The sequence below is a fragment of the Sturnus vulgaris genome, chromosome 7 (assembly GCF_052056855.1).
Source record: "Sturnus vulgaris isolate bStuVul1 chromosome 7, bStuVul1.hap1, whole genome shotgun sequence".
Lineage (NCBI taxonomy): Eukaryota > Metazoa > Chordata > Aves > Passeriformes > Sturnidae > Sturnus > Sturnus vulgaris.
In genome coordinates this window covers 4,332,970-4,347,727 of record NC_142249.1, presented here as the reverse complement: position 1 = coordinate 4,347,727, position 14,758 = coordinate 4,332,970, and the positions used below count along the sequence as shown (strand labels likewise).

The following is a 14,758-nucleotide window of genomic DNA, read 5'->3' as shown; positions in this document are numbered from 1 at the left end:
CCAGCTTGCTCCTAGTCATCTTGCTTCCCTAATTATATCTGACTTGATTTGTTTTTTCAGCTTTCCTGTTCTTCCAGGAGACCTTCTACTCCTCAGCATCACTTTTCCTTGTACTCCCCCTTCTTTCCCATCAGCTATGTGAGGACTTTACAGGATTGCCCTATTTGCCCTTTGCTCCACATTTTACTCAGACTCTTCTTTTTTTTTTCTGTTGGGATTGGTGTGGTTTGTTATTTTTTGGGGTTTTTTTGACACATTTCCTCATTTTCAGAGCAGAACCACTTTTCCTGGTAATTCTCAGACTGTTTCTGGGGGAATGGCACCATGTACTGCATTCATGTACTTAAATGTTATTCCCGGACACTTCAGTCTGCAAGTTGAAGTGTCCCCTTATTGAAAATCCGTGAGTAGCTGGTTTAGGTGTCTGGTGTTGATATAGGAGCACATTTAGGTTTGCCCTTGCTCTTGCCCTTGTCCAGGCAAAGGAACATGGAATCATAGAATTCTAGAAAGGTTTGGGTTGGAAGGGACATTTAAACACCAGGGACACCTTTCACTAGACCAGGTTGCTCAGAGCCCCATCCATCCCGACCTTGAATGCTTCCAGGGATGGAGCATCCACCACCTCCCTGGGCAAGCTGTGCCAGTGTTCCACCTTTCTCATCCTAAAAAAATGCTGCCTTATATCTAATCTAAATCAATGCTCCTTTAGGCACGCACTGGCTGCTCTCCTGGCACTGCAGGAGGTCAGATTTGCCTCCCATACTTACTGCAGTTACACTGTTTGTTTTCCTGCTAGCATTTTCAGAAGTGAGCGTGAGGCACATTTCCCACCTCAGTCCCTCCATGCCCTCTCCCCCAGCCACCTGCTGCTGGTTTAAGTCCCTGGCATCCCATAGAACCATAGCTAAACGGCCCCTCCCTGACCCAGTCTCATCCTCACCCTGAGATTCCAGCTCTCCAGGTGTCCCCTGGGTCTCATCCCTGGGAACAGTGAGGTTTTCCTGGGTCCCAGTGTCGGGATGTAGCTGCCAGGTCACCTCTGATGCTGTCATGGTGTGGCACCAGCAGCCTCTGCGCTGTAGTTGGATAATTTCTCTGAAGGTGTGTGAAGCCAGGGAGCATTGGGACTTCCTCGTGGGCTCCCTTATTGCACACAAAGCCATCGTCCCCAGGCACCACTTCCCCCAGAGAGCCTGACCTGCTGCCTGACCCTGGTGACGAGCAAACTGGGCCATTTTCTCCCAGCACTTACGAGCTGCCTTTGGCTCGTCTTCACTTGCTCAGCAAACGCCCCCGAACAGGTCAGCACTTTCTTCACAGCAAAGCTATGCAAGGAATTTCTCTCCTAAAGCAGCTAGACCCTTTCCAAAGAAGGAGAGCTGCCAAATTCCCACCCTCTAGCCCCCAGCAGCAAAACAGGGTGCAAATTTGGCCCCTGGAGGTTTTCTGTTCACTTCCACTTCTGCCCTTGCTGCCTGCTGGAGGTGGGGAGGAAGGGGCCCTCTCCACTGCCCTCCCATGCCAGGGTTGAGTGTCCCAGGGAAAGGGCTGGTTCTGTCCCAGAGACAACTCCCCCAAATGCAGCAGGTGGAAGCCACAGATGTGGGATTGCAGCTCCCTATGCTCCCCTCATGGTGGCTGCTGTGCAGTGGGCACCTCTCTGCTCCTGACGTGCTCCACAGGGCTGGGGACTCTTGGAAGTTGCCTTCTGTGATTTATTTATTTTTTCATCTCCAATTCCTCCTCCATACTTCCTGCTATTCACGAGCATGGCTGCTGCTGCAGGAAGGAGGTTGCTGATCTGGACTGTGGGTTTGCAATTTTTCTGCCTTCCACTCCCCTTCCCCAAGGCCACTGTAGAACGTGCAGCTCCCTGGCAGCTTGCCTGGCCCCCAGCCCCTGGCAGAAATTGGCTTTCTGGCACATCACCCCGGCAGCACAGCTGGACGCTTATCTGCTTCATTTCTCTGGCGACAATTCGTGGATAGGAAAGTTGGGGCTTTTCTCTGCTGCCCATCTGCTGGGAAGGGCAAAGAGCATCTCCAGGGGATGAGACTCCTCTGTGCACATTCACATTCCAAGTGCCAAGGACCATTGAAAGTCAAGCGCCCAGGAGACCACGAGCAAGTCAGCCTTGGGCAGTCAATGACCCTTACCAAAGCTCAGTGACCTAGGTGCTCCTGGGATTTCACAGAAGCAAAGGTACCGAGTGTCAGGGGTACTCTGGGCTCTGGCAGAACTTCTTTACAAACACAGCTCTTCCCCCTTTCCTGAACCAGCAGGTCACCCCCAACAAATCCGTAAACTCCTGTCCACACTGAAAAAGGTTACAGGGCTGGCCACGACCGGCCATGGGGAAGGGCACCACCACCATGCAGCCCCCCCAGCCCCCATCCTGAGGAACAGCCCCAAGCAGAGATGTGCCCTCGAGGCCCTAATTGCTCCCCTCTCAATCCTTAGGCCACCTCAAGTGCTGGGTCCCTGAGGGGTCTTCTGGCCTCACCTGGGGTCTCCACCCACACATCCTTAGTCACAGCCCCAGGTACCTGAGCTTAGTCCTGGCTGAGCTCTATGGAAAGGTGTGTTTATTGATGTCTCTGTCTCCAGGTGGACCTTGCACCTGTGCGACAGGTAGATTATCTCAGCTGCTGCTTCCTGGGTGGACCCTCACACTGCTGTAGTAGACAGCTTGCTCCCTGTCTTCCAAAGGATGCCGAGAAGGAACTCTGGCACCCCCAAGAGCACTTTCACTGGCACCCTGTCTATTTTCTGCCAGGGACCCTGCCAAGCTGGCTGCACCCTTGTGGGGACGAGGTCGACCGGGAACCTCGGCCTCCTCTTCATCGTATGTGTCACCCACGGTACTGCAGTGGGACACCGGCTCCTGGGAACGGTCCTCATCCATCCTTCGGTGGGATTGCTCTGCCCTCTGCCGATCTTCCAGCACATGGGCAGGACACAGTCGGCGGCTCCTGGCTGGGACAATGTTTGTGGCCACCTCCAAGAACGAGTTTCCCAGGGATCCCCACGCAGCCCACCACGTTTGCACAGTCTGGAGTCAGGACTGGATCCAGAGGACGCTCCGCTTGTTTGAAACCAGCCTAAGCTGTAAAATAGGAGATTTTCCCAGCGGAACACAGGGCGGGATCATTACCCTGCTGCCCATGCACTAACGAGCTGCGCCTGTAGTGTTAGTGCTCACCTGGAGCCAGCACTGAGGCACATCAGGGAGTGCCCGTTCGTGATTTAAAAGGAGGCGGAAAAAATATTTATAGCAAAACCTTCTGTGAATTTTAATAAGACTGAAATTCCAGGGTCTATTCCTGGAGAGTCACTGGCCATAAACATGAGTTTATTGATGGAGAGATCATGTTCATCCAAACGAATGTGGATTGTAGGGATGCATTGTTTTGAGGAAGGTCCTGCACAGACACCCCAACAACTCAGAGCATTGTCCAAACATTCCTGAAGCTCTGGCAGCCTCTGGGCTCTGCCCATTCCCTGGGGAACCTGGTCAGTGCCCCACCACTCTCTGGGGGAAGAACTTTTCCCTGATATCCAGCCTCAACCTCCCCTGGCAGAGCTCCAGGCATTCACTTGGGTGCTGTCACTGGTCACAGAGAGCAGAGATGGGAGCTGTCCCTCCACTGCTCCTCATGAGGAGAGGATGCAGACCCTGATGAGGTTTCCCCTCAGTCTCTTCTTCTCCTTCAGGGTTTTCTTTTTGTCCCAAAGGGTCAGACTGCAATCTCCACACCAGCCTCTCATCCTACAGGAGAAAGAGACAAAGAAATATATCAATCAACAATAAGGGCAAACAAGCAGGCAGTAATAACCAACACTAGATCTGCCTAGGTCATGGGCACAACATGAAGGTGGGCTGGCTTGTGAGTAACCTCAGTGGCAGTGGATCCTTTTCATTGCTTGGTACAGGATCATCACCCCTTGGAATCTGTTAAGGCAGAACACTCTGATCTTGGGGCTCCCACATGTCCCCTAATGGTTATGGAGGGTAAGAACAGTCTGCGCCAGTGGGGTCAGGAAACATCAGTGTGTCTTTTATTCCTGTAGAGCTCTTTCAGAGCTGCCCCATAGCAGGGCAGGTTGGCTGGGCTGGAGGAGGCCCCAGGGCACGTGGCATTGTGTCACAGGACCCTTTGTGATGCTAGGCACTGTGGGAAGGAACGTGGCTGTGTGTCACATGGACCTTTGCAACACATCACGATACAGCTGCTGGTGGCCGCAGTGTCCAGAGGAGGCAATGGGATAGGGTGGTGCTACAGGGAGGCCCTGTGCAGCCACCTTGTTCCTTGTTGTCCCAATGCTTTAACCATTTTTTTTGCTACGTGTCCTTAGGGATAGATCTCGGTGGGACAAAGGGCCTTCCAGCACAGCCTGGAGAAGAAGGAGGATGCAAACCCTGACATCACACTGACCACATGGCCAACACTGACATCACAGCCACTCAGAGCACGGCAAACATGAAGGCTTCTGCCCCCAACCTGGATATTTTTGGGGCGAGAGTTGTTTCCCACCCAAATGAAGTAAGCAGCCTGTGGCCAGGGCTGGATCCCTCCAGGAATAGAGTAGCTCCTCAAGCTGGGTCTGCTGGGCCCCCCTCAGCCTTTGAAGCCACCGCAGTGCAGTGGGAAGGGAAGCACTTCTCAAAGGAAGCTGGGGAAGTTGTTGTTCTGGCAATTCTCCAGCTCTCCCTGTGCCTCCTCCAGGTGCTGGACTTTGTGAGGAGCATGCACCAGAGACTTGTATCCAATGCACCTCCAGATGACAGGATGCTAATGGACATCCTGAGGCTGACCGAGGCACACCCTGCTGATGTTGCAGTCACCCTCCTGCGCTGTGCCCCATCATGTGACAGGTACAGGAGCCGCCTTCCTTGTGGCCTCAGGGCTCACCAGCTTTTAGGGCCCATCACCCTGTACAGCCAGTCCAATGTGCTTTAATAGGCAGAGAGTTCCAGGAGCCACCAGGCCTTCTGTTTCCCAGCTGTGGCATGTCAGCTGCCCAGCCTGCTGCCATGCTCCCTCCCTGCCCCTCAGGGCATTAGGGCTCTTTCACCTGGGCTCCCACTGCTGCCCAGGCCATGGTGCTGTGGCTGAGATCCTCTGACACACAGCTCTGGTCCCACAGAGCTGCTACAATCATATGGAGGACAATAGCCTCATCAGGAACGGCAGTGGAGAAAGTGCTGCCAACACTGCTCTGTGTGCTGGAGGACTGGCCACTGCACAGAGTGTCCACCCCCGATGGGAACAAAACGAGAGTCTTTGCCCTGGCTGTGAGTTTCTGGAACTGGCCTTTACTCACCCCAAAGCCGCCTCTCCAGCAGCTCTCCACCCTCCTTTCCCCACTGCATCTCCCTGCCTCAGGCACTGCGCTGAATCCTGGCCTAGGGGCAGCTTCATGGGCACCAGGCCCGGGGCTCCCCCTGCATCTCCCCTGGCCTCTCCGTGCCACGCTCGGGCCCTGCCGCACCGACACCTGGGCACTGAGCGCTGTCCTTTGCAGGCAACCAGAGTGGTTTGGGAGATTCTCCGGCTGCCCTGGTGCCCAGCACCATTTGTGGAATACTCCCCCCGCCTCCTGGTGGCTCTGCTCTTCCAAGTTTTTGACAGCACATTAGATATGACAAAGGAGGTCAATACCTTCTGGAAGGGATGCCAGGACCAACTCAGCCTTCCCATCAGCATCAACAGGTGCTCCATCCCATTTCTCCCATGTTCCCAGGGCAGGAGTCAGTGCTCCCAGCATGACCTGGGCTTTGCTCTGCACACAGGTTTGCAGTGCAGACTGTGAGGGCACTGTTCCGCCATCTGCGGTGTCTGGATTTACTGGTGGCAGTGGAATGCAAGCATGGCTGGGACACGCTGCTCTGTGCTGACACCCAGCACTATGCCATGGGTCTGCTGGCCAGGTGAGACCCCCTTCTCCCCTCTGCTCCTGACATCTGTGCTCTGTGCCCAGGGTGCCTCACACAGTCCCTGTGGTCATGGGCCAGAGGGCCTTGTCACTGAGGGACGGCCAAGCAGACAGGAAAATGCTGGGAGAGGAGGGTGCCCAGGAGTAGCCACATCTTAAATGGCCCAGGCCCCCTCACAGGATGGTGGGGAAACAGAGAACTGTGTGAGTCAGTCCTGGGAGATGTTTGCCCCTGCTGGCTCAGGGTCTTAGTGCCTTTTGCTGCCTTCCAGGGAGATGCACCGTACCTCGAACCACCTGTGTTCCTGCATTGCACTCCGCCTGCTGGGGCTGCTCAGCACACAGAAGCCACGCTGGGATCTGCCTGCCCTGGCATTCCTTGTGGAGGTGAGCCTGATGGCCAGCTCTGTGCCCTCTTGAAGCCACAACTGCCTGGGACAGTGCCCGTGCCCTGTGATGCTGTCTGGGCCCAGCCCTGTGTGGTTCCAGGCTCCTGTTGGCTGGGTCCCTTGTCTCTGCCCTGTGCCTTTTCAGGTCCTCGAGTGCCATGACATGAGGGAATGGAGTGACAGTGCTCTGGAGATCATTTCAAGGCACCTGCAGAGCAAATCCAAGGAAAAGCGTCGCCTGGCACTCAGAGGCCTTGTGGTGCTCAGCAAGGATCCCTCGATGGTGAGAAGGGGGCAGCGGCTGAAGCTGTGCTGGGGAAAGCTGCCCCTCGGGCTGCCTGGGCTTCGGGTGCTGGGGCAGCTGCTCCCAGCTCTCCTGCCTCGCAGTTTAGCTGCCCGAGTGCTTTGGGACAGGCCTTTGGTCTCTGTGCTCCGCAGCAGCAGGGTGGGGTTGCAGCGCCGGAGTGGCATTGGTGGCACAGCCATTGATAAATGACTTGGACACAAGTCATTTGCACTTGAAGAAATACTAAGTAAGTTTGCTGAAGATACTACATTTGGAGGAGCTGTTGACTTCCTCAAGGGCAGAGGCACTATAGAGACAGATCTGAGGGCTAGGCAATTACCAACCATATGAAGTTGAACACGGGCAGGTGCCAGATGCTGGACCTGGCACAGGCAGCCTGGCTGTGTGGCTAGAGCAGGGAATGAGAGACTGGAGAGCTGTGCTGTGGATCCTGTGATGGTGAATAAGAGTCAGCAGTGCCCTGGACAGCCAGGAGGACATCTGAGATGCATCAGGCACAACATCACCAGCTGGGCAAGGGATGGGAATGTCCTGCTCTGCTCTGGGCTGGTGTGGCCTCTCCTCAAGTATTGTGTGCACCATAACATAAAAAACCCATGAAACTATGACAGATTGTCCAAAGGAGCATATGAAAATAGTGAAGGGTCTAGAGGGGAAGCCATAGGAGGAGTGTCTGAGGGCATTTGACTTGTTCCTCCTGGAGGAGACTGAGGGGAGACCTCATTGTGATCTGCAGCTTACTTGCAAGGGAAGTGAAAGGGTAGCACCAATCTCTGGTCTCTGGCGACCAGTGACAGCACTCGAGGGAACAGCTGGAGCTGTGTCAGGGGAGGTTTAGGTTTGATATTAGACAAAGGTTCTTCTCACAGAGGGTGCTGGGCCCCAAGGCTGCCAGAGCTCCAGGAGTGTTTGGGCAATGCTCTCAAGCTAGGATTGTTGGGGTGTCTGCACTGGGCCGGGGGTTGGACTGGATGATTTTTGTGGGTCTCTTCCAACTCAGAATATGCTATGATTCTACTGTTCATGGTTTCACAGTGCACCATTATGTCCCTCACAGGCTGAAGGCATCCGGAGTCTGACACAGAGCCTCATAGGCCTACTGCAGGATGCAGATGGAGAGGTGCTTGCATTGATCCTCTCTGTATTCCTGAATGAGCTCCAGGACGGAGCCACCCTAATATCCAGTCCCACCGCCCTGCAGCTGGCTGAGGTGCTCCTACCACTCTTTGACCACGTAAGGCTCTGTGTCCCAGCCATGGCCACCGGATGTGGCCCGGACACTTTGTGCCCTGTGGATTTTCAGGCCTGTGCCCAGGTGGGCCTGGGCAAACTATTGCTGGTTCTTTTCCTCTTCCTTTCTAACAGGACAAGAACCATGTGCACCTGCTCTCCATCTGCCTCTTCCGAGCAGTGATGGAGCTGGTAATGGACAAGGGAAAAAAGCCCCTGAAGAAACATGTTAGCCAGAGCCTGCTCCCACTCTTCTTCCACTGCCATGATGAGAATCGGCACATGGCAGAGGTGAGGACTTGTGGCCTGGTGGTGTCCCCCTGGGAAGTGGCTCGGCTGCCTCCTGCCCTGGCACCTCCAAGGCTGCAGCCTCCTCCCAGCCTCGGCACAGGGACGCGGCTCCTGTGCCCTGAGCTGCGGTGCCATCTGCACATCTCTGCTGCTCTCCAGGCTTCTCGGGAAACGCTGCTTTGTGCGGCCAAATTCCTGAAGAGGAGGCGTCTGAAGCAGCTAGTGAAGAAGGAACAGCTGTGGAAGTTCGCCGAGTGCCTGGTAAGGAGGGCCTGGAAGCGCCAGGCTCAGCCTGGACAAGCCCCCTGAGCGCGGTGCTCACTGTGTGCGCTTGGCAGCTGTGGCCCTGCCCAGGGCTGCACGCAGGAGCCGCACGGGCTCTTCTCCAGGCTCCTGTGGGCCCGAGCCGGGCGCCGACGGAGCCCCGGCCCAGCGGCTGCTGGCCGCGCCTCAGGGCTGTGCGGGCAGGGGAGGCCGGGGCCGGCCAAAGCGGGGAGCGCCTGGCAAAGGGGCACAAAGCCCGGCCCGACCCTTCCCTCCCGCCGCTCTCTCCAGCTGGCAGAGGACAGGAGCCGAGCGGCCGAGCACCTGCGCCAGGCCCTGCCGTACCTGCAGAGCCCACAGGAGCCCCTGCGAGAGGCGGCCATCAGGTTCATGGGTGAGCTCGGGCTCCCTCCCTGTCCTACCACAGTAGGATCTGAGCCAGGGTCCATGGCAAGCTCTGTATTCCCAGGAATCGCAGGGCGGTACTTGAGGAGGCAGCAGGAAGAGACCCGGCTCATCTACAAGGGTGAGGACAGCGGGGCCTGGCAGGAGGAGCTGCAAGCCCTGGCCCGGCTGCGGAGGGCTCTGCTCCCTGTGCGGGCGGGGGTCGGCGTGGGCAGAGCACACAGACATTTCAGGGGCACGTGGGGGATTCGTGGCCAGCAGCTTCAGGCTGATCCCGGTGGTCCCTGCTCCCTCCTGGGCATGGCTAGAGCAGTCTGGGATGGCCCTGGCATGGTGGTGTTACAGGGTCCTCACAGATCTGGGATCTGCCCATGGCTCTGTTCCTCTCTCTTCCAGCCCTTCAGGACCTGACCGATGACATCAGCCCTGCCATCTCGAGCTTGGCACTTCAAACCTTGCAACTCTTAAGAGCTGCACAGAGAGCTCCAAATTCTTCAGGTTTCAGAAGGTGCAAGACCACTTCCAGAAGGGTGGGGGGTAGGAAGCCAGTGGGGCAGCTTGTGGAAGTCTATGAACAACTAATCCCAGGAGCTCCATCTGCGCAGGCCACCTGAGCCTGCAGGGGAAACCTCATCTCAGCATGGAAATATGAAATTGCTGTTGTCATCCACAGACGTCCGGGATCTTTCTTTTGCTGCCCAGGGTCTGCAGGGCATCAGGGAAGAGGGGGAAAGGGTGCCTGTGCTCAGCAAGCTGCCCAGGCATGCAGTGTTACAGGGAAAATGTCCAGAAGCCCCTTGGCCTTTGGTGGTTGTGCTGAAGCCTTTGTGCTGGTGACAGAGCGGGTGGGCAGGGGCTGGAGCTGCGGGGATCCCTGCGAGACCGGTGCCTGGAGATGGCCACAACCCCTGTCCCTGCCAGGAACCGCCATCGGTGTCCTCCTGCCCGGGTGTTGCTGGCTGGATTGCTGAGGGCTCTGTGGTGTCTCTTGATCGGGTTCCTCTGGAGCTCCTGTGGGGCTGCCGTGCTGCTGCTGGGCAGGTTGGCCTGGCTGGGGGAGACCCTGAGGGGACGGTGCGCTGGGAGGCCATGAAGGGATGAGGGGCTGTGGAGACCCTGATGGGACAAGGCTGTGGGAAGGTACGAGGTGTATGTGTGAGTGAGGTGTGCCAGGAGGCTGCAAGTGGACAGTAGGCGCCTGAGGGGCCGGGGTGGCGGGAAGCCCTGAGGAATTGGGTGTCAGAGGCCGTAAGCAACCCCTGGGCAGCCGCCTTGTTCCTGAAACCTGGCTGCTCTGGCACTTGCCCAAAGCATCTCCCAGGACTGCTGCTGAAGCCCTCGAGGCTGGGACACCACCTCACCAGGGAGGTGGGGACACCCTCAAGATTCCCAGGCTGGCCTGGCTTGCGATGGAGACTGAATGCTACCAATAAGGGGCAGAGGCAGGGCTAGTGGCTAGGCTAGGCTGGTCCCCCATGGCTGTCCAGGCCACGGTGCTGTCACCAAGGCCCCCCTGATGCAGAGCTCTGGCCCGCAGTGCTGTTGCCACTATGGAGAGGGCAGCGATGTCCCCTTGAGCAGGGCTTCTTAATCTCTGCTGCCCAAGCAGCTCTGTACCCCACAGATACAGCACCAGAGCGTGCACAGGAACAGCAGGACCCCAAACGCCAGCACCTGCTCAACAAGGCATCTTCACCAGCTGGGATGCCAAATGGGGGGACTGTGGGCACAGTTACTTTCTCTTGACTTACCAGCCTGAAATGAGCAGGCAGAAGAGCTGAGTTTTCACTTTTTGAGCCATTACTGAAATTCATTTCCAGCTCTCTTAGACACTTTTGAAAACAGACCCTTCTGCCAGATATGACACGGTGAATTGTAAGCATACCTCAGATGTAGCTGGAGGGGACGGGCTGGGGGAGATGGAAGCAGACATTTTGCCTAGACTTGGTTTCCTGAGACAGTGCTTAGAGTGCTCTGCTGTCACATCTAATCAGAGGGAGATGCCATGAATGGTTCATGTCATTCCCTTCTTTCCAAGAGGTCCATGTGCTGTCTTCTCTTATATTCATATCTTAAGGTTCTCCTCAGCTACAGCTGCAAGGAAGACACAGAAACTTGGGAAAGGGCACCTAGTCTTTATGGTCTGTCTTCAAAGAGTAGGGAGAAGGGCTTTGTGCAGCTTGGAGCACTCCTTCACCTCTCTGTCCTGATATAATCAGGCTCTTCCTTTTTTCAATAATTAATAGCAACAGTCATAAGGGCAATGCAAGAATAACTAAGGAAACCCACAGGAGCACATGAGACCATGCACAAACAGCAGCTCCAGGAAGCATCTTTTACTGCCCAGTGTGCTTTGCCAGGTGAGTGCAGCATTTTCCACTATGGTGCCAGCTTTCCAAAGCAACTGGTGGCTCTGAGTGGCTTTGCTCTTGGCTGCCCAACTTGGAAAGCTTTTCAAGGATGTATTTTTGGAAAAGCAGAAGCAGCTTCTCCAGTGAAGTGACTTGGGTTGAACATCCAAACTCGCTGGTTCCTCCTTGTTCCTTGTGGAAAAGACGAGTTCGTATCTCACCTCACAATCTTCCTTCCTCACTCAAAGCTTCCAATCAGCAATCTGCTGTCACTGGTGGGTTTTCAGGGTCCCTTCGGGATCCCTGAGGCTGCTTCTGCAGCCCTCAGGGACGAAGCAAATTCCCGAGCCTTGCCCAGACAGAATTTTGGCTCACGGTGAGCTCTCAGACCAGCGGGGAAAAGAGGCCAGCATATGCAGAGAGGCACAAATCCATAGTTTATTCTATGAAGGCATCCAATCTAGCATATACCAACGGTTATTGTTTTACAGGGGTTTTTATATCTTTTGGGGGTTTTACAGTTTGCACCAATTATCAAGGGAATTCTACATTCTAACCAATCCCTGAGGGATTTTACATTCAAAGCTGGCCTGCGGATACTAAAAGAGAATGAGCCACTAATATTGAAGATAGATAAGAGGGTCTTCCAAAGGGGGGAAGCTAAATTCCTTTTGTATTCATCATTTCACAAGCCATTTCTTATCTCTAAGCTATGATTTTCCAAGGAGCTTGCTCTGAGGATGCAGGAAAACTTTCTTCTGTGTTTTCTGCTCCCTCCACAAGCTGCCAATCCCAAAACTGCTGTCAAGGAGTCTCTCCTCATCTCTGTCAGGGCCCTGAGGGCACTAATAAACCTTGGTGGCCCTGACCAGCCCCTCTACTGGGATCTCTGCTCGGCCCCAGCTACTGAAGCTCAGCCCTGGCTCTCCAGTGGCTGAGCCATGTGGTGGGAATGCCAAGCTCTAGTTCAGCCAAGGGAATGTGGCTGGGGGGTGAGTTATCTAAACACATACTAGGCTTTCCTTCATCCTCTGTTCATCCTCTGGGAAGCATCAGAAAGAGCCTCTGTAGAAGCTTTTCCAGAGCAACATCAGGGAGGTTTCGGATATTTCCAAGGAGATGACTCCAGAGGGATAGATTCTATCAAATCATTTAACAACCCCTCACAGTGAAGGTGATGCCTTTGGTGATATTTTCAGGCCAAACCACATGTGTGGCATTTAACCCTGGAGATCTGACTGTATTCCCAGGGAAATGGCAGGTCTTGGGGCTGAGGAAACTCTATCTCAAGGCAAAAGCTCATTGGGAAAAAACAATTGGTATCAAACTCTCGTGCCACTCTCTTAGACCCCTGCACATATTTAACGGAGTGTGAGAGATTATGTGGGTACACCATGGGCACCCCATGCAGTTCTAATTGCTAAGGTGGAACAATACATTCCTGGAGATTCCAAGCATATCTAGTATAAAATGAACTCTAGGAAAGAGTACAGGGGAATCACAGGAAGAGCTTTGGGAACTTACGTGAGGTAGGAGAAAAAAGAAACACTTCTGCAGAAATAAAGGATTAAAAAACCATAAAGTACTTCAACTGCAGCTTGGAAAAAGACCATGTTTAGAACACAGGACCTAGCAGATATAATAAATAAGTACCTAATTTTTCATAGAAACCCCAACCAGCTTCCTTTGCAATACAAAGCACATTTTAAATAACTATTTTGATGAAAATGCCATCATTTTTCCTGGAAACAACAAACACTCAAATGAACATTCATTGCATTTGAAACACATTTTCATTGATGCAAAGATCTACACAGAGACCTGCACCCTCAGGGAGTGGGAAGAGCTGTCATTTTACAAAAATCCCACTCTTTTGCCCAGAACTATGAGCAGGTTCTTGCTAGGGGCTGGTGCCACAAGGGGAAACTGAGGGCTCTTTGTGTTGAGTGAAACCCTCAGCTCCCTCTGGACAGGTCCTTGAAGATAAGAAGGAGCAGAATAGCTGTGCTTGTTATAGGTCCTGCACTACGTGACACAAGATGGCACCAGAATCAGGTTATCATTAAGGCTGGAAAAGCCCTCTAAGGTCCTTGAGCACAACCATTCCCCCAGCACTGCCAAGCCCGCCACTAAACCGTGCCCACAAATAGTCCCATGGCCATTCTAGGTTACCCACCACCCTCTGGACAGTGAAACAATTTTCTCTTCTCATATTCCAATTAACTTATGAGCACGCAGCTGGATTCATGGTTTCTCAAAATTCATAAGGATGCTTTTGGTTATTAACGATATGCTTTGAGGTCATGAAATTTGAAGTTCAGGACATAGGTAGTCCTCACAGTTGTGATGTTAACTCATGCACAGCCCATGGAGCACAAAAACATGTACACCCAAGGAGTTTTAAAACTTCCTTCTTGCTTCCTTCCATCTTGCTTTTTTTCCCCAGCTGCTCTGGGAAAAATCTCAAGAAAGTCCTTTATTCTTTATTTCCTTTTCCAGTTTAAAAAATTTGGCTTTGGCATCCAGTAAGATTTTGTAGTTCTGAGCACTTTGCCTTCAACCTAAACAAAGTCCCTGCCCTTCAAAAAGAAGATAAATTCAATTCCAAAGCAGTCAGCCCTCCCTCTTTGACCCAAAAACCACAAATGGACTTGGCATAATTCCTTTTCCTGTCTCCAAAAATTCTCAGTTTGGTTTCCCAGTATTTCCATGCTGCCAAATGAGCTGTTAGCACCTGGAAAGCTGATCCTGCAGCAGCACAGTTGAGTCCCAGCAACTGCCCCAACATACTGGGAAATGGCCCCAGCCCTGATGATCAGGATAACCAGAGGAAGAACAGGGCCAAGGGAATACCCAATACCTCTAGAAGAGTGCCCACAACACATCACATTGAGCCTCTTACTCAGGGCAGGCAAATCTCCTCCTCCAGGGATGTCACAGGCACTCGGGCTCCCCAGCTCCATCCCAGCAGAGGGAACACCTTGGAAGCCAGACAGGATGTAGCCACCTCCTGTGTTTTGCCCTTTTGCAAATTGACTTGCTCTGTGCTCTCTGCTCTGCTTAATTGATCCTCTGCCCATCTCCAGCAAAAAAAAATTGCTCCCCTGTCTCATTCATAATGTGCTCCAAATAAAGTGTGTTTCTGCCTGAGCGAATGCCCTTCGGGGGTACTTTAAACTGTCACAGTGCATAAGGCTTGTCCTGAAATCTGCATTTTTACAGTGCTCACTCTCCACAATGGCCCCTGGAGCTACACTTAATCTATTTCAAGGCATGTGGAGACTTCCTAAAACAACCTGGCTAGGAGAGCAAAGCTTGCTTTAAACCAGGGCCTTTCCATCCACCCTTTCCCCAAACCAGCTGGGTTTTCCCTTTTTTTTTTTTTTGTTTTCCCTGAAAACAAAGAAGCAAACCAAACTCCAAAGAGTGTCTGTTGATCCAGCTCCAGGAACCCACCAAAGCAAAGCACTGTCCAGTTGAAACAAGGGTTCAAATCCTTGTGGGTATGACGACCAGAAGCAACTGTAGCTGATTCAACTCAGCCTTGCTGCTTGAGGGGTATCGTTGGGGTTATCAGGGAG

The 14,758-nt window shown here is 53.6% G+C and overlaps 1 protein-coding gene across 1 annotated transcript; it reads left to right on the top strand.

Annotated features, from left to right (window-relative positions):
* Nucleotides 1–4,442: 4,442 nt before the first annotated feature.
* On the top strand, nt 4,443–9,460 carry LOC148223104 (maestro heat-like repeat-containing protein family member 7). Its single transcript, XM_088167494.1, has 13 exons — nt 4,443–4,547; nt 4,731–4,879; nt 5,152–5,299; nt 5,530–5,717; nt 5,798–5,935; nt 6,213–6,327; nt 6,475–6,612; nt 7,694–7,870; nt 8,002–8,157; nt 8,317–8,418; nt 8,713–8,815; nt 8,891–8,947; nt 9,223–9,460. Exons 1-13 carry the CDS (start codon nt 4,443–4,445, stop codon nt 9,438–9,440), a joined length of 1,794 nt encoding a protein of 597 aa, XP_088023620.1. The 3' UTR covers nt 9,441–9,460.
* Nucleotides 9,461–14,758: the final 5,298 nt, after the last annotated feature.

What these genes read in the sequence shown, in the direction of transcription:
- LOC148223104 (XM_088167494.1), top strand. Translation starts at nt 4,443, where the DNA reads ATGGCCAACACTGACATCACAGCCACTCAGAGCACGGCAAACATGAAG. An exon ending in CCCTGGCATTCCTTGTGGAG is followed by an intron (nt 6,328 to 6,474) that starts GTGAGCCTGATG and finishes GTGCCTTTTCAG; the next exon opens with GTCCTCGAGTGCCATGACAT. An exon ending in GGAAGTTCGCCGAGTGCCTG is followed by an intron (nt 8,419 to 8,712) that starts GTAAGGAGGGCC and finishes CGCTCTCTCCAG; the next exon opens with CTGGCAGAGGACAGGAGCCG.